A 21383-nucleotide genomic window follows, 5' to 3' on the forward strand; every position below is an offset into this window, starting at 1 on the left:
TTGCTCTTTTTTTCAGTGCTTTTGAGATGGAAAGTAAGCTCCTTGCAAGTTGGTTACTGATCGGTAAATTTTACACATCCCTAATACAGATAAAGAAGAAGAATCCTTACAATCTGTTGTTCTTTGCAAAAAAGATTGTTTTGCTGTCTCCTGCCTTTAGAAACAATAACTTGTTTTTTCTGTAATTAATTTATTTTCTAAGGCCCATGATCCACTCCTCTCTGTTGTGTTTCTTGTGTGCTTTCTTAGAAGAATCCATGAACATCCACAGAGCGCTGAATTCACATGTTCATTAACAAATAGCCTAGGTCTTTAAGTGGCCTGCTGAAAGCATTTCTGAGTGGTGTCCAGCCTTACTAATATCTGCAGGCCTGCTAGTGAGTGCCACAATTGATAACTACTCCGTTCAGCGTTCATTGAGAAACTGATTTAAAAAAAAAGAATGGGAATTTCATTTATGCGGAGTTTCATGCAGCAGAGAACTGGCAATGTTTTTAGAAAGGTTGTTCCCAAATAAATAGAGTATGACTTGCTCCGTAGTAATTAACAATTTAATTTATTACACTGTGTAGTCCATATCTGTGTCAGAGCAGAATATCTATAGTCTGTCATAGCACATAAATCGTACCAAAGCAAACTGTGGCCAGATTATTCTTCTTAGTTAGCTGGCATAATTAGTGTAGTGGTGCTGGAGCCACCATAGTTGCCAAATTGCAACACTAAAGAATGAAAATCTAAAGCTGATGGCCACCTTTACCTATCTGGTTGATTTTTTTTTTTTCTTTTTTTCAGAGTTATGAATGCTTAAGGATTATTTTTTAGGTAACTACCTCTATTTGAGCATTTAGCCTTTACTATGTTTTTTCTTTACCAGGTAACTACCTCCTCCTTTATTGGAAATGTTATTTTTTCTTTAGTGATACGGAATTTTCCTCCATTTTTTCCACTGAATAATGTGGTTTTTACTTGGTTCCTGTAGTTTCCCAAATATTCTTCCCAGTTAATCGATCTTTAAGTACATGAAAGTTTCTTAAATTATAAGCCATGACATTGTGTGTGGTCCAGGAAGGGGTCACAGCCATTAAAGCGCTCAGGGAACCAGCCGGCCAGGAGCAGGGCGAGACCTGCCTTTGTCTGCAGCAGCACCAGCCTATGGGGCTTACACAGCTTGTAGGTCTTCACTGCAGCCTTGAGAGGTCTTAGAGGAAGAGGAGAGAGTTACTTTCAAATGGATTTTTTTTTTTCCAAAGAGGGATGAGCTCTAAAGTGGGCCATGCTTGCAGAAAATGACATCAATTGAGATTTTAATTACTTGAGATCCAATGTGGATCAAAGCTGTGTCTCATTTTACCAGGTTTTTAAATGGGTGTTAGCACCTAAGAGTAGGTTTTGGCATATTTGTACAGCATAAATTCATCCCATTGTGATGATAAGTTATTCCTACCTGTTCTTTCAATCTCTGCTTCTACTAGTGAATCTAGTGAAGTGAGTTTCTTCTATGATAAAACACTACTTAACCAGGCACTAGTCTGGGGTAATTTCTGGTAGGACATATACGTACCTATGGTTCTTCAGTAAATAGCTACTTTTAAGTTGTGCACCAGCAGTCCTGTTGGCCTGAATGCTTTTTCCCCTTTTATCTCCTGGGATCTTTAGATAAGCAGAGTTGTAGTGTCATGTATGACTTCATGCCTTTTGCAACTCTGTGTGCAGAAGGCTTCTTGATGTTATGGATGTTATCTGTTGATGTATCAGACCTGCCTAAGTTCTGCAAAGATTACTGCTGTTCAGCAAGGAGTGCAAGACAGGTTTTAATGCCTTTTTTGTTGGTCACAGTGTTAATCAATATTAAATTTGAGTTGCAAATAGGAGCTAAGAGTTGTAACTATTAAAAGTAAGGTTGATATTTCTCCTTTTTGTTCTGTTGCAGAGCATTAATTACAGTAGTAGAAGCATTTTTTTTAAAGCTTAAACTGATAATAGTTCTATGGAGGTAGGAAAACCAGTGTCTCCATTTTCCCTGGATGGATAGCTTGCTAAGAATTTATTATCCTTCTTTGAAGTAGAATCACCACATTTGTTTTATTTCCAGCTTGGCATCAAATAGATGGCTGGAATCATCTTGATAGATTGCCATCGTTTTCTCCAGCTGATTTTTCTAATTACTGAAAGTTGTCTGGGAAATTTTAATTGTTGCCATTTAATTTAGCTGTTTTAATTTTAAATTAAATAAATAAAATATATAGTTGGTTTATTTTTTTTATTTGACAGGTGCTTTCTAATAATTACCTTCTCTTTATTTCCTCAGCCTCAGTACAGTTTCCATGGCAGAGATCTGTTTCACATAACAAAGTGCCCTATTATATCAAGTAAGTTTGCCTTGATTCATTTTTCATTAAGCATAACAGAGGGTCTTATCACAATAACCTGGCAGAAAAACATAGGTACTAAGTAGTAAGTAGAAATGTTATCAAGAGTTTCTCTACATAGTGTTATGCTGCATATACTATATATTTTCATGTTTATTGCTTTGCATACTGTGTAGTTTAGAAATATGTAAAAAGAAATCAATGACAAACCCTAACTAAAACCCCCACTCAAACAGATAGGAAACAGCAGAGACGCTCCAGTATAATACAGTATCAGTATTCAAACTAGGCTTGTTCTTACGTGCATGTCTCATCCAGAGTGTAAACTGTAGAGTAAAGGGAGAAAAGCTGAATACATAATGTATTTAAAAACACAAAGTTTATAACCTATAGCAGAACAGTGATGACTAATATCTATAGACCCCATTCATGACTTTGTGCAAAATTCCTTTGGAAATAGACATGTGTTGACTGTCCTTCAGTCATTTTCTTTACTTTATGGAAGTTTTTATATTGCTTCACATTAAGGTAGATTTAACACTAACGTAAAAGTTGGCAAAAATTATACAAATACCTTGGTTACCAAGAGGAATGGTCAAGATATTTATTTTGAAAATAATAAGAAATAGTTCTGGAGACTTTGATGTGTTGTACTCGGAGCAATCCTTACCTCGGGTTTTCTCATTCCATCAGCATTTATTTATGTACTGTTTGCCAATACTTTACAGGTCAAAGATTGCAGTTTTGAGAGAAGGATAGCTTTTTGCCAGAGAGGTAAATGAAATTTCAAGAAGGTACAGTGTATAATAAGCCAGACCCAGAGTAGTTAATTTTAGGCTGAAGGAAATCTGTGTTAAAATGTTATCAGTTTGAGTTTGGAAAAAAAGTAGGTTTTTTAAGTCTGTAGGATGACTGTGAATTAGACCTGCAGATGATTCATTCTAAAAGAACATCGGTGAGGACTTTGTACTATTGCATATTCCTCTGTCATAAATCTGAGAGCCACATTTTGTGCTTCAAACAATCTATGAGTGCTTGAGAGCTTTGAAAAGCAGGTAACAGTAAATCTATGTTGCTCAAAGCTGTTGTCGTCATTCTTGAGGTGTGATGGTTGTTTTAAACTGTGATACGAAGATTAATTTTTGTAAAGGGTCTGAGTAGGCAACTAGAAAAAGGAAAAACATAGTGTGAAGATCTTTGAATTCTCTATAAAAGCATTTGCACCTCTGTTCGAAAGTTTTGCAGGAGGCAGCAGAAAGCTGTCACATGCTGGAGGAGAGGTTCCTTCCTCAGCCCCAAGTGGAGGAGGATAGGGCAGAGGTTGGATGTGGAGGCACACTGACTGCCCAGACTTGGGCAGCAGTGCAATTAAAATGATCACATGTACAGCAGTAATTCAAAGAAAACGCTGAAGTATCAAACTACAGAGAGCAAGAGGCAATCTACCCTAAACCAGTCTTTTTGTCTTGTGGGTAGGTCCTTAGTGGGCACTGAAAGATGGCAATTCACGTTCCTGTGCTACCTGATCAGAGCCGGTAGCTGAAGTTGGGAGTGTTTACCGGGTGCAAGTTGGCCTGCAGAGGGGTCTGTGGAGCTCCCCGGTACATTCAGAGTTGGAGGATAGAGATAGGGTGGATAATCCTACCACCACAGCAGATGGAACAGACTAAGATTAGAGCTTCTGATCTGTGCTGAGCAAAGCAAAGATTTTTAACTTGAGTATTTCATATGCATATCGTTTTTTTGTACTTCATAATACATTTTTTTAGTTTCTTGGCATCTCCCTTGCCCCACCTCAGCCAGAGTACAGTTTTTGAGAAATCTTTATTATGACTAGTTCAGAAGAAAGTAAGTCTTTCCAGTGTGCACACTAGGTGCAATCCTGCAAGCACACAACTTGGTGCTGAGGTATCCACTGATACTGTGGGCTTGCTCTGATAGTAGTGTGTTGGCTGCCCTGGAGCTGGATTGGGGAATGAAGCCTGTCAGGGCTGGGAAACAAACCCCAGCATCTCTCGGAAATTGTTTTAATGGTCTTGCACCAGAAGTTTATTGATAAAGGGGCAGAAGCGTAGGGCAAGTTCTCTGAGGGTTGAGGTCTTTGTATAAGCAGAGACCACTGGTTTATTTTGAGGATGGTTTTAATGAAGTAAACGGAATTAACTGCTGCATCTCACAGAAGACCTTTCCAGTAATCTTTCCCTACTTTCAACATGATACATGCTGCTGAAGCAATGTCTTGATTCTTGTGTATTGAAAGAGAAGAATGATGTAACGTGTAACCAGTAAGATTTATTTATTTTAAAAAGCTTGAGAAGGAATACTGGATTTCAGTAGCTCCACAGTCTGACAGGCAGACTGACCTTGGCAGTTTCCTTCATTTCTTATTGCTTACTGATCTAAACTTCAATGTTCGCAGCAGCAGCTAGATAAAACACAGAGTTGTGGAAGATAAAGCAGAAAAGAGCTGATTCTGAACTTCAATTGCTTTGGTATGATCAGGCTGGAGAGAGCTCTTAGCTTTAAATAGTCTTTTAAACCTTCATCTATTCCCTAATTTCAGATACAGTTTAAAGAAGAGAGGAAAACAATGCTGACACAAAAACTTATTTGATCAGAGTGATTACATGAGCTTTTGTAATACAATTCAAGAGAACAGTCAACAGGATTTAATGGTGGTTGTTTACACAGAAAAAAATTCTGGGAAAGAGGCAAAGATTAACTTAATTTTCTTTTTTGTTTAATTGTACTAACCTCTTTGAACAAGGTGCCTTTGTTGTAAAACACAACATGAGTAGAAGGAACAGTTATCATGAGTCTCAATAGCTTTATCATTTGAGAGCAATTATATTTACTGTCCTTAGAGCAAGACTTGTATGTTCAGAGAGAAGGTTTAAGGTACCAGTTATTCATTTTATGGGATAAGGAAGAAAAACAGCAGAAAAGGAGAATAAAAGTATGATTTAATGATTGGTGGCTGAAAATGAGAATTTTTTAAAATTAATTTTGAAAGGGAAATAAATGCTAATTGAAATCAGGCTACTTTATTTCTGAATAAGGACATACACTCTTCTTAGACAACCATAAATTCATACCTTTACTTCATTTCAATTGCTTTTTGTGGGTGTCCTTGAATGAGAAATGTAAAATATTCAGGAAGTGACATAGTTGCAGATGATGATGTAGTTGTACTTCTAAGTCGAGTAGTTAAAAAAAAGCCAAACTGCACTCTTCACAGTTTTATTGCACATGGAGAATGGAGTTTAAAAAAAAATATGGGGAACCGCAGCTGAGAAGGCAGGAGAGAGCACTTTTAGGTAGCAATGAATCTGTAAGGAGAATGTCAAAATGATGCAAGACGTCTGTATTTTCAGATGAGCAGCATTTATTCTGTTTGTTTCCTGATGCCAGAGGTAACCTGCATTTACGCGCATGGAGAGAAGTGTCTCAGAGAAAGAGGTCCTTACTGTGCCAGGACACCATGGTGGCTTTCGAGTCCAGTTTGTTCTCCCCACCCCATTTACTAACCGTTGGCATGTCCGCCCTTTCTGGCGTTGTATTTAAACAGGTAGCAGTAGCACGTGAAAGATTAAAAAGCCAGTGTACAAACTCCTCTGCCCTATAAGTTCAGACAGCGGCAGTCTGGGTTTGGGGCATTTTGGAAAGGAGTGACTATTCTGCTTGGCTGAAAGAAGGATTTATAATTCACTGAGCCTAGGTTTATCAATGTGTGCGTGCCCTGGGTGTGACAGAGCTTACATAATTTAGCCTGTCTCTTTTCCCTTCTTGAATTGTCTGACTGTGTAAACCGAATTTGCCAAATGGTTTTGCCTCTGTTGATGTGATTTTATTTAGTCCTTTTTGCCTCCTGTGTGATTTTTTTTCTTAATGACAATTGATAGAAGTTTTTGTATTTCTGTAGTCTGACTCTTCTCTGTCACAGTAGAATTCAATCAATGAAAACCTGAATCTGTAAAATCTCAATGCTGTTAAAAAAATAAAAGCTTAGTCTTTCATACTTTATAAAAAGAGAATGGGACTAATAAGTGATATGGAGGCGGATACAGCACAGCAGGCACAGTATTTACTAATGGACTTTTGGTAATACAAGTGCGAAGTTTGGACAAAAGGTTTGGCAAACTTGCCATTGAATACATATTTCATAGGTTGGTTTGCAAAGGTTTGAGATTTAATAAGGAGAGTTTTCTGCTGTTGTTCACTTATAACTATTTGAATCACACAAATAAGACAGGCTTGGCCTCTATAACAGAAAAAGAAAAAACAAAGCCTATGTTACATGGCACTTCAATAAAAATATTCTAAAGAGAAACAGAAGAATAAAGGAGACACTATGTGTGATTGTTAAACTTCTTTGAGTAAAACATGATGAACTGAAAGGAGTGTGCAGAAAACATAATTACACTGGCAATTCTCACTGTTGTTCTTTTAACTGTAATTTAAGTGTTCTTCAGATGTGTGCCTTTCAATGCTATAAATTATTAGATATTTGTACTGTGCAGAAGAAACAAAAGGGTAATACAGAAAGGGTCACAGTGAGTTTAATCTCATGCAGGGCATTACATAGGGAAAGCAATTTCTTGGTGTAATCATTAAATTGATCAATATCAAACTCCATAGTCGCCCTGGTTACTTTTCTGTAATCCTGCAAAGAGGCTGGCATCACCAACATCTTAAAAATCCCATTTTATCACCTCCTGTATCATGTTCAACTTTATGGGGGACAGGAATAAAATGCTTTTGCTTCTCCATTTTTTAAAGACTCTTCAGAAAGTCTTTCCTGATGTTTGGTTTATACCTATATGGGGAAGAGGGGGAGAACTAATGGAACTGGGAAAGTTGACTTTTTTTTTCTTATTCTAGTAAATAATCCCATTCGTATAAATACTAAGAAGTATTTCCCTTAGAAGGGAAAATAAAATTTAATTTGCAGAAAGAGATAATACAGGTTTCAGTTTTTGAGAGTTTCTTCAATTACCAGTTCCTGTGCTGGTCTTGGTTTTCTATTAAAGAAATGCAGTACTACATTGTCATGGTTTAGGCCCAGCCAGCAACTAAGCACCATACGGCTGCCCGTTCACTCTTCCCCTTGCCCTGCTCCTGGTGGGATGGGGAGAATTGGGAGAAAAAGGTAGAAACTCAAGGGTTGAGATAAGGATGGTTTAATAGGACAACACAAGGAGAGAAGAAATAATAATAACACTAATACTAATAAAAGAATATACGAAGCGAGTGATGCACAATGCAGTTGCTCACCACCCAGAACCCAATGCCCAGCCTGTTCCTGTGCCACGATCCCTCCTCCCCCTTGGCCAGCTCCCCCAGTTTATATACTGAGCATGATGTCATATGGTATGGAATATCCCCTTGGCCAGTTTGGGTCAGCTGTCCTGGCTGTGCCCCCTCCCAACTTCTTGTGAAAATTAACTCTATCCCAGCTGAACCCAGGACATGCATTTTCTCTGGAGGGATTTCAAAATATCTGCATTTAAATTGCTCCACCAACCTCTGATATGCATTACCCTTGCAATGCATTATGCCAACTCTTTTTCACCACACCAGTATTTTCTAATGGGCTTAAAAAAAAAAAAAAAAAAAAAAAAAGATGATATATGGTATCTAGATAAAACACCATGACATATTTATAAAGTGGGGATGTTATTATGTCATTTGAAATTTGGCAAGGGCAGCAAAGCGAGAGTTCTGAGTGCTGTTGATTCATTAGTGATCAGTAAAGATCCTGATTTCAGGTAACGTTTTATGCAAATGACTACAGGAACAGAAGGCTACTTAACATAATGCCGGAGTACTGTTTCAGTGTCTGCTCTTGTGGTGTTTGCCAGTGATTATCAACACAGGCATAGGCCTTGTCCATGCAAAGAAATGATTAAAAAAACCCTCCAAGCCTGTTTCTAGTTTTCTTTCTTGTAGACAAAAAGCTGAAAAAGAACAAATTGAATTTTTTTTCACAACTCTATGGGCAGCTTTAATCTGAAGATGTACAACTCCATTCATTTAAATAGGACTGTTCTCTTCTTTCTAGCGATCATAAATTAAATGACATGCCAACTGTTTCTCAGCTCTTTATTTACAACCAGGAAGTGGTTTTAACATGGATTGTCTTTGCCAGTTATAATTAGAAAGCTGTCAGCAAACATAATGGATAAGAAACAGATTGTAAGGGTAAATGTTTGTCATTTAAGCTTCAGAGCACTTCATTAATGTGTAGTTTTTTAAAATTTGGAATATTTTATGGTTATAATGTTTATTTTTAGTTAGTGAAATTTACACAAATACATTTAGATTTTTAAATTACACTGTTTTGTCATGTAATCTATTCATGAATGCATGTTCTGCTGTGTGGCTTGTATTGTGTCAGTAAGTTTTGGCAGAAGAGACCTAGGAGACTCTGAATAACTCAGTCTTTTGATACTAACCCAAAAAATAACGCTGAATGAATTATCTTGTGGTTCACTCAGTGAAATGCTTTTAATTCTTCCTTGACTGAACCGTGTGGGAAGATGTAACATGTTCACACCACTTGTGTTAACTGCCCTGTAGACCAGCTCGCTTCTGTTGTAGCAGAAATCCCTTCTTAGCCACCTACTGTGCAGAATGAAATCTCATAACCTGGGCTCCTGTAGACCTTGAAGAGTTCTTTTTATCCGGTGCCGTCTACATTCAAGATGAATAATGAGCCCGACTGTTGTTCACTTTCACTCAAAGTAAATATAACCTGACTCTACAAGTAGTTATTCCTGAAGTCAGTAATTGTGACAGAAAGTGTTCCTTGGCACGAGTGTCACTGCGACCTGGGACAGAACTGCCACAGTGGTTGTAACAGAGAGGGAAGACTCTGTAGATTTGTCTGCTCTTGGCTAAATGCCTGGAGTCTTTTCAGAAGTTCAGTGAGATGACTAAACATGATAAACTTCTCATGTATGTTCAGAAGTTATCATGTAAATTCATTGTTTTGCCATTTGACTTCAGCATCATTCCAAATTTAGATTTCCATTACCTTCTCTGCAGGCTTAGTTTTCCATCACTGGGAGATACAGATTGTTTTCTATAGAAAAATACAGAAAATGGCATTTCTTCACATTCTTAGCAGATAGTTGCTAGCAGGGCTGAATTTTCTGAAGATTTCCTGTTGTCTCTCTGTGGTAAAAACAATCCATCCAATTCTACCTAATTGCCTTCTGGGACTTACCAGAAGTTATGGCCTCCAGAGGAATCAAATTGGAGTTCTCTTCGTGATGAAGTAAAATTATTTTGCCTGGAAATCTTGCGAAAATGACTGGAGTACTTTTGTGAGTGAATTGCATACTGCTTTAGTTGCTGACCTTGGTTTAGCAACTCTGGTAATTAGCAATTTAGCAATTTCTGGTCCTTTGCTCTAAGGATGACATCTTTCACATATGCATGTAAAATACATACAGAGAAAGTCTGTAATCTTTTGTTTATCAATTTTCTTGTTCTTGTAGGTCTGATGTCTTGTATGTTATTTGTGTTGACCGAGCAAGGTATCAGCAGCAGGGGAACATCCAAGTCTGCTTTTACTCTCTGGGCAAAAACTGTCAGACAATTGTAACTACTGCGGTGTATATTTCAGAATAGGTTGCTATGTCATGAACTTGCATAAAAAGGAGCTACAAGATCCTTCTCAGAAAGATCTCCCTCAATTTCATCAAGTCTGTCTCATCTGTTACAGACCATCCAGTACTGTAAAGTTTCCGAGCGTGTTTCTCAGTGCTTGAACTGCTTGCATTATTCTTGCATCAACAACACAAAAGCTACTGTAGCTACAGCAGAGAAAGATGGATCTTATTTCAAAGAGCTGCTTTACAAACCGAATCACCAGAAAGCACTTTGTCTTGCATACCTCCTGTTTGGAGCACCTAATAAAATGACTCCTTTCTCTGACAGTTTTGTTTGTAGCGTAGGAAGGTTATCTGCACACCAGTTTTTTTTCTTCCTGTGAAAATCAATTTGTGTCTACCTAAAAGTCCCTGCATATTATGAAATTGTTAACAAACAAAACTTGGCATTAAGAAATGTCACTTTTGAGGCTGATTCCTCCCCTTTCCCCTGTTTTTTTATAGCTCTTTTAAAATTTACAGTCACTTTTTTTTTTCCTCAGAGTAGTATGGCTTTGGTGTCTTCTGTCTTAAACGAAGTCTATCCGTGGAATATACTTGGTGGTGGTAGCAGCACTGCCCGCGGCAGTGGACTTGCTGCCTCCTTTGACCTGAACGGACTGTTGAGCTGGTGATTCACTCACTCTGAGCCCATTCCTCTTCTCTGCTGGATCTGTGTACGGAATTGCTCAGCTGTTACGGATGGTTTCTTGCTAGGTGGTTTGGGATGAGGCTGGCACAATTGAGTTCACCTTGTGTAGTCATTTAGCAGCTCTTAGGTAGTACTGACTTTTAGGTAATTATAGACAAGCCTGGGTGAAAGGATTCGCTCTTGCCTTTTTTCAGTTCCACGAGATGATGTTCGTTGGGCCTCCTTTCTCCCATAATGTGTGGCATACCAAAGAACGAGTGATAAGTTTTTAAAAAAAAAAGTTTAAAAAACACTTTAGTCTATACACAGTCTGGCACAAATGTGTTTCTGTTTCAAGTAAAAATAGAAACATAAAAATATTTTCTGGTCATTATTTTATTAGGTGTAAATTTCATGTTCTGTGTCTTTCTGTAAAGAGAAAAATAGCTGTTCAGGTATTTACTACATTAAATGCAGAAACAAGATGATAGCAAAAATCTCTGCATCCTGCACTATCTCCTTCACTTTTTTCTGCTTCATGTTAAGCACATAAAAACACAGAAAAAATAACAATATTTTTGTATGGCATGTTGTCACAATTAAAGTGGATTTTTTTCTTTCAGATAAAGCTGCTACTGAAACTATGTACTTAAAGCATACAATTTCAATAACGAAACTGTTTGTTCTTAAATCTTGGAAACTTGATTTAAGGAAAAAGTTTGGTAATATCAACACTTTTTCATTGCATATGAGTTTATAAATTACTTAGAAGCCGGAATCTAAATTGCAGTTAAATCTGCCCACATCCTAATTAAGCATTACAAGTGCATACTGGAGTGTATCAGTATATTTCTGGAGGGGGGAAAAAAACCCCAAGGATTTATCCAAGTATTTAACTATTTTTTTTCTTTTTTCTTTTTTTTTTTTTTTTACCAAAAAAAGAGAAAAGGTCTCTGGACCTAGCAAAATTTAAGAATTCATTGCAAGAAAAGAGGAATTTCACATCAACTTCTGCTTTTGATCTATTGTTGTTTCTGTAGAGAGGCATTTGCTGCTAATAAAACTTTGCACTTCTATGCGCTTCCCAGGTGAGATTCTTGCAGCACCCTACAAGTAGTAAATAGATTTCTTCATGGAAACATATTTTTTAATGCCAGAAAATAGTGAACTGAAAAATAAAGGCTGCAATTTAGCAAAGTTCTTACCATCATGGCTAATTTTGACATGATCGTTTCTAAGTCAGTAAACAGAAATTGACTCAGATAAATTGCATGTTTACATACAGTGTTTGCACTAATATTATTTATTATTTATTAGTGAAATGTATTTTTATATACATATATTTAAAGTTTTTGTCACAGTACTGCCACCTACCTTTACTTTTAACATGGAAGTCTGAAGGTGTTTCAGTTATGAGTATTTTCTCAGAAAAGTCCTAAGAAATCCTTTTCACTTACAGTGTTGATAGTAAAATCACCCATCTTTGTCTTTTATTTTGTTTGTTTGTGGGTTTGGGGTTTTTTTGGGCAGGGGGGAGAAAATATAACAAAGGGCTCATGGGTTGAGATAAGGACAGGGAGAGATCACTCACCAATTACTGTCACGGGCAAAACAGACTCAACTTGGGGAAAATTAACTTAATTTATTGCTAATCAACCAGAGTAGGGTAATAAGAAATAAAACCAAATCTCAGAACACCTTCCCTCCACCCCTCCTTTCTTCCCAGGCACAGCTTCACTCCTGGATTCTCTACCAACCCCCCCCAGCGGCACAGGGGGATGGGGAATGGGGGTTACGGTCAGTTCATCACACCTTGTCTCTGCCGCTTCATCCTCCTCAGGGGCAGGACTCATCACACTCTTCCCCTGTTCCTGCGTGGGGTCCCTCCCACGGGAGACAGTCCTCCACAAACTTCTCCAGCACGGGTCCTTCCCACGGGCTGCGGTTCTTCACAAACTGCTCCAGCATGGGTCCCTTCCACGGGCTGCAGTCCTTCAGGCACACAGTGCTCCAGCGTGGGTCCCCCATGGGGTCACAAGTCCTGCCAGCAAACCTGCTCCAGCGTGGGCTCCTCTCTCCACGGGTCCGCAGGTCCTGCCAGGAGCCTGCTCCAGCGCGGGCTTCCCACGGGGTCACAGCCTCCTTCGGGCACCCACCTGCTCCGGCGTGGGGTCCTCCCCGGGCTGCAGGTGGAGATCTGCTCCACCATGGACCTCCCTGGGCTGCAGGGGGACAGCCTGCCTCACCGTGGTCTTCCCATGGGCTGCAGGGGAATCTCTGCTCTGGAGCACCTCCTCCCCTCCTTCTGCACTGACCTGGGGGTCTGCAGGGCTGTTTCTCTCACATCTCACTCTTCTCTCCAGCTGCAGTTTCTGTGCCTGCTGCAACTTTTTTTCCCTTCTTCCCGAGTATTGGCTCTGTCAGACATAGGGGAAGCTTCTAGCAGCTTCTCACAGAGCCACCCCTATAACCTGCCCACTACCAAAACCTTGCCACACAAACACAATACACCTTAAAACAAGCTTTATTAAACTGATCAAATACTGGATCCATTTCTGTGGGCAGCTGCAATGGGTTTTGTTGACAGAAATCAATGCTAAATGGTCAACATGACGATGATGGCATCCCGCTTAACATGATAGGGCAGATATTTGGCAGCTTCAGGACTAGTTTTGAGCTTATTAAATAAGTTGGTCAGTATGAACCATTATATTATATTTTCTGTTCCTATTTACTGAAGCTGTATATGTTCTTTTTTTTTCTAATATACTGTAGGTTTTTTATACCAGCATTTTTGAGAATGCTGGACAGTCAGTTGCCTTTACCTTGGCACAGCACCAAACCCAGATACATCCTTTTTTGTCGTTGTCTGCTTCATGATGATTTATTGGTGTGCCCCTTCCAGGGAAATAATTGTCAAGCTACTTGTTTTTGAAATGACTTTTCTGGACAAGGATAAATGTAGTGCTGTTTTAAAAGTGTCTTTCTAGAAACTGCAAAAACATTGGTTTAGATACTGGTATGTCTTAGCTTTGGACTTCAGCATATCAGAGCCTTGACCACCTCATCTGGAATTTGAAAAGTGAATGCAATTCATGTGATTTTATTATCAAACTGAAACCAAATGAAATACATATTTTGTCTATGAACTTCCATGAAAAACACCTCACAAAGTTGTGATGGTGCCAGATATACGAATGAGACCCATGGCAGAGAGTTAAGCCTAATGACAGGGAGAAGCTGCCTGTGGAGACCTAGACCAGACTCAAAGCTGGAAGGGTCACACTGGTATATGGAATATAAAGTGGGGATCATATCCCCTGTGCAGAGACCCGATGCATGCACTTTCCACCAATGTATCTCGAAGGGAAATGTAAAGAAGGGCCCTCAGCACTTATTTTGTTTGGAACCTGCCTCCCCTTTGTGGTACCTGTCCTGTCTCTGCAGCTCTTTGAAGCAGGGACCTTCTGTCCTATTTTTTTGTACCACCTAGCATAAAAGGGTTCATTCTTGGTAGGTTTCTTAATTAAAAAAAAAATAAAAATCAGTGATGATAAATTATTGTGCACCCACTGAGTGCACAGACATTTGTATATACATACCAACTGAAAATACAGTCCATTACATTTAATGGCAAAATGCCATTTCAAGTCATTATTTACAACCAAGTATACATGTATGTGGGAAAAAAAAAAAAATGTGTGCAAATTCACAATTTTTAAATAGAAATAAAGGTGAAGTAAGTGGTATTCTCTGCTCATTGCTGTTAGATTTGCTAACCTAGCATCATTTCATTTTCATTATTAACTTTTAAAGGGAATGCTATGATCTTTTTAACACAACTTCTCTAATTAATTTTCTTTACAAATCTAATTCAAATGTAAATACTTTGTGAGGCAAGAATGTGCAATCATTCCAGCCATTAATGTTGATAAATACAAGTAAGATGCGGCTTGTAGAAGGGAATTGGAGATTTCAGTAGACCTGACATAATACACGTTTTGACCCCTATGGCAGCATACTTGAAACCTCGGTGAATTAAAACAGCAGAGCTAAATGGTGGGTTATGCGATGCTGCCTACTGAATCTGTTCCTTGAGCACTAGTGTAGAACACACCCCCTAAATGAAGATACCAGTTGATGGGGTGTGTGAACAGTGATCAGGCTTTCCATTAAATGTGTTACAGGTAAAGCTTAAAATCATTGTATGTGTTCTGATACATGTGTTCAGATATGCAATGAAGTTTGAAATAAAACCTCAGTGCTTTTTATTTTTAAAGTACCTTCACAAATATTTTTATTGTGCTACAGCAGCTGGAAATTTTGCATTTTTTCCTTATTAATGTGTCTCTTGGCTGCAGGATCAGAGTTCAACTAATACAGTCACACTTAGAATCAAAAGTAAATATTGTTAAATATGGGTGGGCTATTGCCTGTCTAACTTTGTGATTAAAAAAATCAAGGAGCTGAGTGGTATAGATCATGTATTTTAAAGAGTTGAGGGATTGCTTGCCACTTAAACACAGAAAATCAGAGTATCTTTGGGGTTTTTTTTCTTTGGAAGTGTGTATGTGTGTTGCCTGAAACTTTGATTACCTCATTCCTTTGTAGTCATGAGACACAGACAACCTGTTGGGATCATCCTAAAATGACTGATCTCTTCCAGTCCTTAGGTGAGTGCATTTCTTAAAATAAACCATTACGTGATGTTCATTCCATGAATAAAAGCTGCATTTGTACGCTGACCACGTCTGAGTTGCCATAAACTGTGTGTAACACAGCATTTCCCACTTTGCGATGAGACATACTTTGCACGAAACCTACTGCCTTGATCATACCATGTGTATTGCCTTTCAGTAATATTAATTCTGAACAGTATGCTCTGACTCTATGCTTTAATACAGTATCTTGTCCAATGATGCAGGCTGCCTGCGTGTTTAAAGCAGGATGCTGGTCTGCAGGGAACATAACAGTTTGTCATAAATCAGAGCGGCTGCGCTGTCAGTAAAGGCTAGACCATATTACGGTACTACTAGTTCAACGTGCCCTGCTAACATCTACGTTTACTGTGAAATCTCCCTTTCTAAGGAGCTGTCATGGTTTAACCCCAGTGAGCAACTTAGCACCACACAGCCGCTCGCTCACTCCCCCCCCACCCAGTGGGATGGGGGAGAAAATCGGGAAAAGAAGCAAAACCCATGGGTTGAGATAAGAACGGTTTAATAGAACAGAAAAGAAGAAACTAATAATGATAATGATAACACTAATAAAACAACAATAGTAATAATAAAAGGATTGGAATATACAAGTGATGCACAATGCAATTGCTCACCACCTGCCGATCGACGCTCAGTTAGTCCCCCGAGCGGCGATCCCCCACCCCCACTCCCCCCAGTTCCTACACTGGATGGGACGTCCCATGGTATGGAATACCCCGTTGGCCAGTTTGGGTCAGGTGCCCTGGCTGTGTCCTGTGCCAACTTCTTGTGCCCCTCCAGCCTTCTTGCTGGCCGGGCATGAGAAGCTGAAAAATCCTTGACTTTAGACTAAACATTACTTAGCAACAACTGAAAACATCAGTGTGTTATCAACATTCTTCTCATACCTAGCTCAAAACCACAGCACTGTACCAGCTACTAGGAAGATAATTAACTCTATCCTAGCTGAAACCAGGACAGGAGCAAAAGGGTAAAATAGTGTTAAGTGAGGAAAAATGCTACTATACCCATGAGTTTCTAAAATAGAGCTTATGGCTATCTGACTCCCTTTCATAGCACTGTTCACAAAGTCATGGCATAGAAATTACAGCTTAATAAGCCATTTTTTCTCGTTACTGTGACCTTTGCTGCCCTCTGTTTCCTGTATGTTGTCTGATGGAGTTGTAAATTATTTGAGAAACATACTGTATTTGAGCACTTGTCTGGAAACTACTTAACGCTGCATAACACGTATGTAAAACTTTATTATATGTATACGTATTATATGTGCTAAGATAACATCAGGATTTCTGGTGTGCCAATCTTTGAAGGCCCTGGACTGCCAGAGTCAGAGGCTTTCCCTCCAGGTGGATTGGACTGAGGTCCCAGCTTTTCAGTTTGATTTATTTGTTCTGATATATCCTATGATTTCATTGCAGAGAAGAGAAGGGATATCAGACTTCCAAAATGTGAAAATTTATATGTAAAGGAAACTTACGGACTCTATTTTCAGGGCTGCTCATATTTCTGTTTTGCTGTTTCAGCTGACTTGAACAATGTACGCTTCTCTGCCTACCGTACAGCCATCAAAATCCGAAGACTGCAGAAAACACTATGCTGTGAGTTTGGCCTTTGAGATAAATTGTTTCTCTACAGTACTTGGGGACGGGAGGGCCAGCTTAAGTCTAACAACATTAATGTTTAGCAAGAGACCAGGTACATCCTTGACAGATTGTCCACCAACAAAATGGCAGGAAGAATTGCCAACAGTAGGTGTCATTATTGCAAATAAATAAAATCAATTAATGAGAAAAGGTGTGTAGCAGGTAAGTTGAAATGGTATGCCCACTAAGAATACTTTGAGAAGTGATAGGAAAATAAATATTGGACTTCTTGGCTATTGCATACTGTTCCTGATACAAGCTGATACAAACCAATGTGAAATGATGTGAGCTAAAATTCTGATTTTTGACATAAACACAGGTATTTTATTATATTTTAGAGAGTTCTGTTCCATTTTTTGAAAGTGTTTCCTGCTGCTAGATATAACTTCAAAAATATTCCTCCCTCTCAGAGAGAATATCTTGCTGTGTGAATTCCAGTTACAGAGTAGTTCAGGCCACTCGAAGTGTGAGGGGAAAGGATACAGATCTGTATAGTTGATTATAGGTAGTTGGTATTGCTGTACATTTTAATCACCAAAAGCTATTAAGACAAAACAAACTACTATTATTAGCAATAATAGTATGTGTTTATATACTGGGGATGTGGCGAAAGGTTTTAAATTTAGATAGGAAATAACAATGCATTTAATATGCCCATTAGATATTCTGCCCAGACCTGTGTTGGCATTTGTCCCTATTCTTAAGCAATCTAATAATTCAGCCACAGTCCACTCTGAAGAGCACATAAATTTCATCAGCAGGAAAGGGTAGGTGTCTACGGAGTAGGCTCAGCTGTCTAAACTACTTCATTTCCGAGGTTCATGTTTGTATCTCCAATTTTCTGTTCTATATTTGCTAGGTGTTTAAAAAAGCAGTTCATATTATATCACAGTTATGGTTTAATTCAGCAGCAAGTTGCATGACTACCATGTTCAAAGTTTAGCAGCCTCAGAAGTGATGTATCAGGAGGTCTTGTCCTGGCCTCCGGACTTGGGACTTCTCCGAGTCACACAGCAAGTACCACACCGGGGTTCTAGGCTGTTGCCTGAGTCTCCTGTGCAAAGCAAACTCGGAGTACTCTTTGGAGTCATCCTGCCACTGGTATTTCTGCATTGTCCTTGAGAATCAGGATGAGAAAAAGAGAGGTGGTACTTTCTTGGGGGAGCTGAGCTAGCTTGTAACTGCTCAATGTTTATTTTAGAGAAATGGGATTGAACTAACAGTGTGACATAATACAGAAATGGTTTATATTATAGAGGGAGGCAAGACATGAAGACAAGGAAGATAACTGAAAGGGCAAAAAGCTTAAAAGGAATTGAGATTTTGTGAGAAGGCAGAGAAGAGAGGGGGTGTGGAAGAAAACTAGCTGAAACGTAGAACTGGGGAGATTGAGGTGTACAAAAAGAAAGGAGTGCAAAAAGTTCTGTTGTAGAGATGATGAGAATATGAATTTTAAAGATTATTAGGACTATGAATAGAAAAGAAAGCACATAAAAAACCACATCTACCTGAAAGAAAATAGGATGAAGTAGGAAAAAAAAATGGAAACTGGACAATTTTGGAAGGAGATGTGGGTTGTGAATGAATGTGAAGGTCACAGATTTTAGACCTTTCAAAAGGTCTTGGCAACAGCTGGTATAAAAATGTTGTGCAACATTACCAAATTTTCTTGTTTAAATACCGGAGGCCTTGCTGTGGAAGGACTTTTCAGCCCTGAAGGGTGTATAGTACTGCAGCCTGAGTAGGAACACAAGAAGGGCAAGGCCAGATGCAAGCAAGGAAGGAGTTGCACAAAGAGGGGTCCCTTCCCACCCTCCAGGTGGTTAGTTTTCCTTCCAGCCTAGATGACAGCAGTCTGATCTTAGCAGTAGCTTCTTGGCTGGACTTCAGATATGCACTATACCAAATGAAGCTCTGCCTGAGATGGTAGCTAGCTACTCCAGAAAGCTAGAGTGCATCTCTGCAATAGCACAGGCTCTTGGGAATACCTCTCGCCACTTCTTCATATGCTGTGCTGACTTCTCACAGAATTTCAAATCAAGTTCGAGAGCTTGGGTTCAAGGTCTTATATTTCGGAAAAAACAAAACCTGTCCTGTGAAAGATTGTCTGATGGTATTGAAAGAAAAACTGTATTTTTTTGGCATAGCCTAGAGCTGCTCTGTGCAAGAGATATGGTCCCACCCAAGGCTATAGTTTCATCTCCCACCAAGTCTAAAGAGCATTATGAGCTTTCTGCTTACCAGTGCGCAGGGTATAAAGTATGCACCAACATGTACCTAAAAATCAAAAGCAAAGCAAGAAACCAGAAAGCAAAGTAAAATTCTCATTGTGCGTGCTGCTCCCCAGGGAAGAGTGAAAAAACAGACTGCACATGATGGATGCTAATCATGCTACCTATTTCTGACAGGCATACAGATTGTCTAGCGACCCGTATAGAATGAACTTCACTTTCATTACTTCTAATAAGCTTTGAGGAGGAACATACTTCCTGCTCTTGCTTTTACTGCAAAATATATCAGTTTCTGTAATAACTGCAGTGGTTAGCTCTCCTCATTCACAGATTTCAAAAGTGCCCTCCTATCAAAGTGAATATTGGCTCCAGTTTGAGGGGAGGGAGGTGGAAGGACAAAGGGAAGTAGTAAGAAGTAAAGAGAATATTCCAGTTTGAAAGAGCCAGGAGTAAAACTGTCATCTCTACAGACCCAATCTGCCTTGTTATTTGTGAAGCTGTTTGCTTGCTCCATCTCTCTGCCTCATGGGAGGAGACAACAGCCAAAAAAATCTTTATTACACACACATATTTGAGCAAGGATCGGTGTAATTTGTGAGAACACAACATTGTGGGTTTTTTAAGAAAGACAGTGCAGATTATCCACAAAGCTAAATGATATGAGAATTTTCTGTCTCTGAACAGGAGCTCATTATGATCTGGCACAATGTTAAGACCACCTTCAAAAATACAATCAGTGCTGTTCCTTTTGTCATTGTTTGATTAGCTGATTATTTCTTGCCAGGGAACAGGTCAAATTCCTTTTGACCGTGATTATTCTTGGCCTGATTCTGTCTCATGAATGGCTTCTGAGATAGCCAAAGCACAACATGTGCTAGCACCTTCCCTCTGAGGAAGGGGAGAGTGGTTAAACCCTATCTAGAATTCTTTTCTTGACTTCTGTTTGTTGGTGGTTTTGTTTTAAGGTAGGGAAAGAATCATCTTCTGTGCCCCCGCCATTTATTCTCTGGTCTGAGTTAACGTTAGTCTTCTGTTTTATTTCCTGTAATTTTAACTGTGGATGGTTTTTAAAGGTGTTTGGATGCAGAATGCTTCAGAAGGGCTTATGTGCTAAGGCAAAGAAAATGTCAAAACAAATCACTAGAAAATGAGGTCATTGTAAACTGTAAAATGTGACAAATTGCTGTCACAGCCGCAGTGTTTGTATAACTGCAAAGGCCTTTTTGGTGAGAACTCCAAGGGCACAGCTGGAGCAGGATGCACAGTCCCGCTTGCACCTGATCGATTTTGACTTTGCCGTGAGGACTGGTAACACACTATTAGTGCCGTACAAGAAGGTTCAGGAGAATGTAATTTGAGAACTGTACTTTGGAAAACTTTGCTGATGCCAAATCTCTCTTCTGAGTCTTTGGTCTCGATAAGTGTCAAAAACCCAGTTATTTCCTCCCACTCCCCCCACCCTCCTTTAGAAGTGGGAAAGTAGAGTCATGTTTCATCTTGTTCTGTTTTTTGGAAGGTAGATTCCTGCAGAGACTAACGAGTGTGTATGTACCTACATGTATTTATTTTGCAGGAAGCTGAGAAGGGTTGCAGGTTGGAAAGAAATTCTTGGCTTCTCTGTCTGAGATTGTGTGGGGCTGATGTACTGAGAGCACTTTCCCACTGTAGCAGAAGAAGAATGGGGCCAGAGAGTATCCTGTGTTGCAGTTGTACTGGGCAGCTATGCAGCACCAGGCCCTGACTACAATATTTTATTCTTGTGCAGCATATTTTAGCTCATTTGCAAGAAATTATATTGCCCCAGATACTGAAGGGTAGTACTGCAAGGGAAAAAGGGAACAAAACCTCCATGTATATTCAGAAGTCTGTCACTGAGCTCCTCTAGGTGATTTAAAATTTGAGAATGCTAATAGGAATATCAACTGCACGAGGCTAAGTAGTGAACATTAAGGCACATTGGACTAAAAGCAAGAGCCGTGTAGACTTCCCTCAGCCATGCAGTCTTTTGCAGGAACTGCTATCATTCACAAGGTCTTTCTAATACAAAAGCTCCATAGCAATGCCTGCCTATTTTCTGTGGGGTTACAGCAGCCTCAAATTTGCCATTAGCAGCTGCATGTCATTACTTGCTCCTGA

At 39.2% G+C, this 21383-nt stretch overlaps 1 protein-coding gene across 8 annotated transcripts in view; it reads left to right on the plus strand.

The window, feature by feature from the left end:
* Nucleotides 1-21383, plus strand: part of UTRN (utrophin) — a 392954-nt gene that overhangs the window by 309767 nt on the left and 61804 nt on the right. For all 8 annotated transcript variants that reach the window (XM_030021907.2, XM_030021906.2, XM_041125129.1 and 5 more), the window contains 3 exons: nt 2309-2369; nt 15267-15328; nt 16897-16971. In XM_030021907.2, the coding sequence (XP_029877767.1) occupies nt 2309-2369; nt 15267-15328; nt 16897-16971 (198 nt within the window). The remainder of the gene's footprint in view (nt 1-2308; nt 2370-15266; nt 15329-16896; nt 16972-21383) is intronic.

Source organism: Aquila chrysaetos, chromosome 8, assembly GCF_900496995.4.
Source record: "Aquila chrysaetos chrysaetos chromosome 8, bAquChr1.4, whole genome shotgun sequence".
Classification (NCBI taxonomy): domain Eukaryota; kingdom Metazoa; phylum Chordata; class Aves; order Accipitriformes; family Accipitridae; genus Aquila; species Aquila chrysaetos.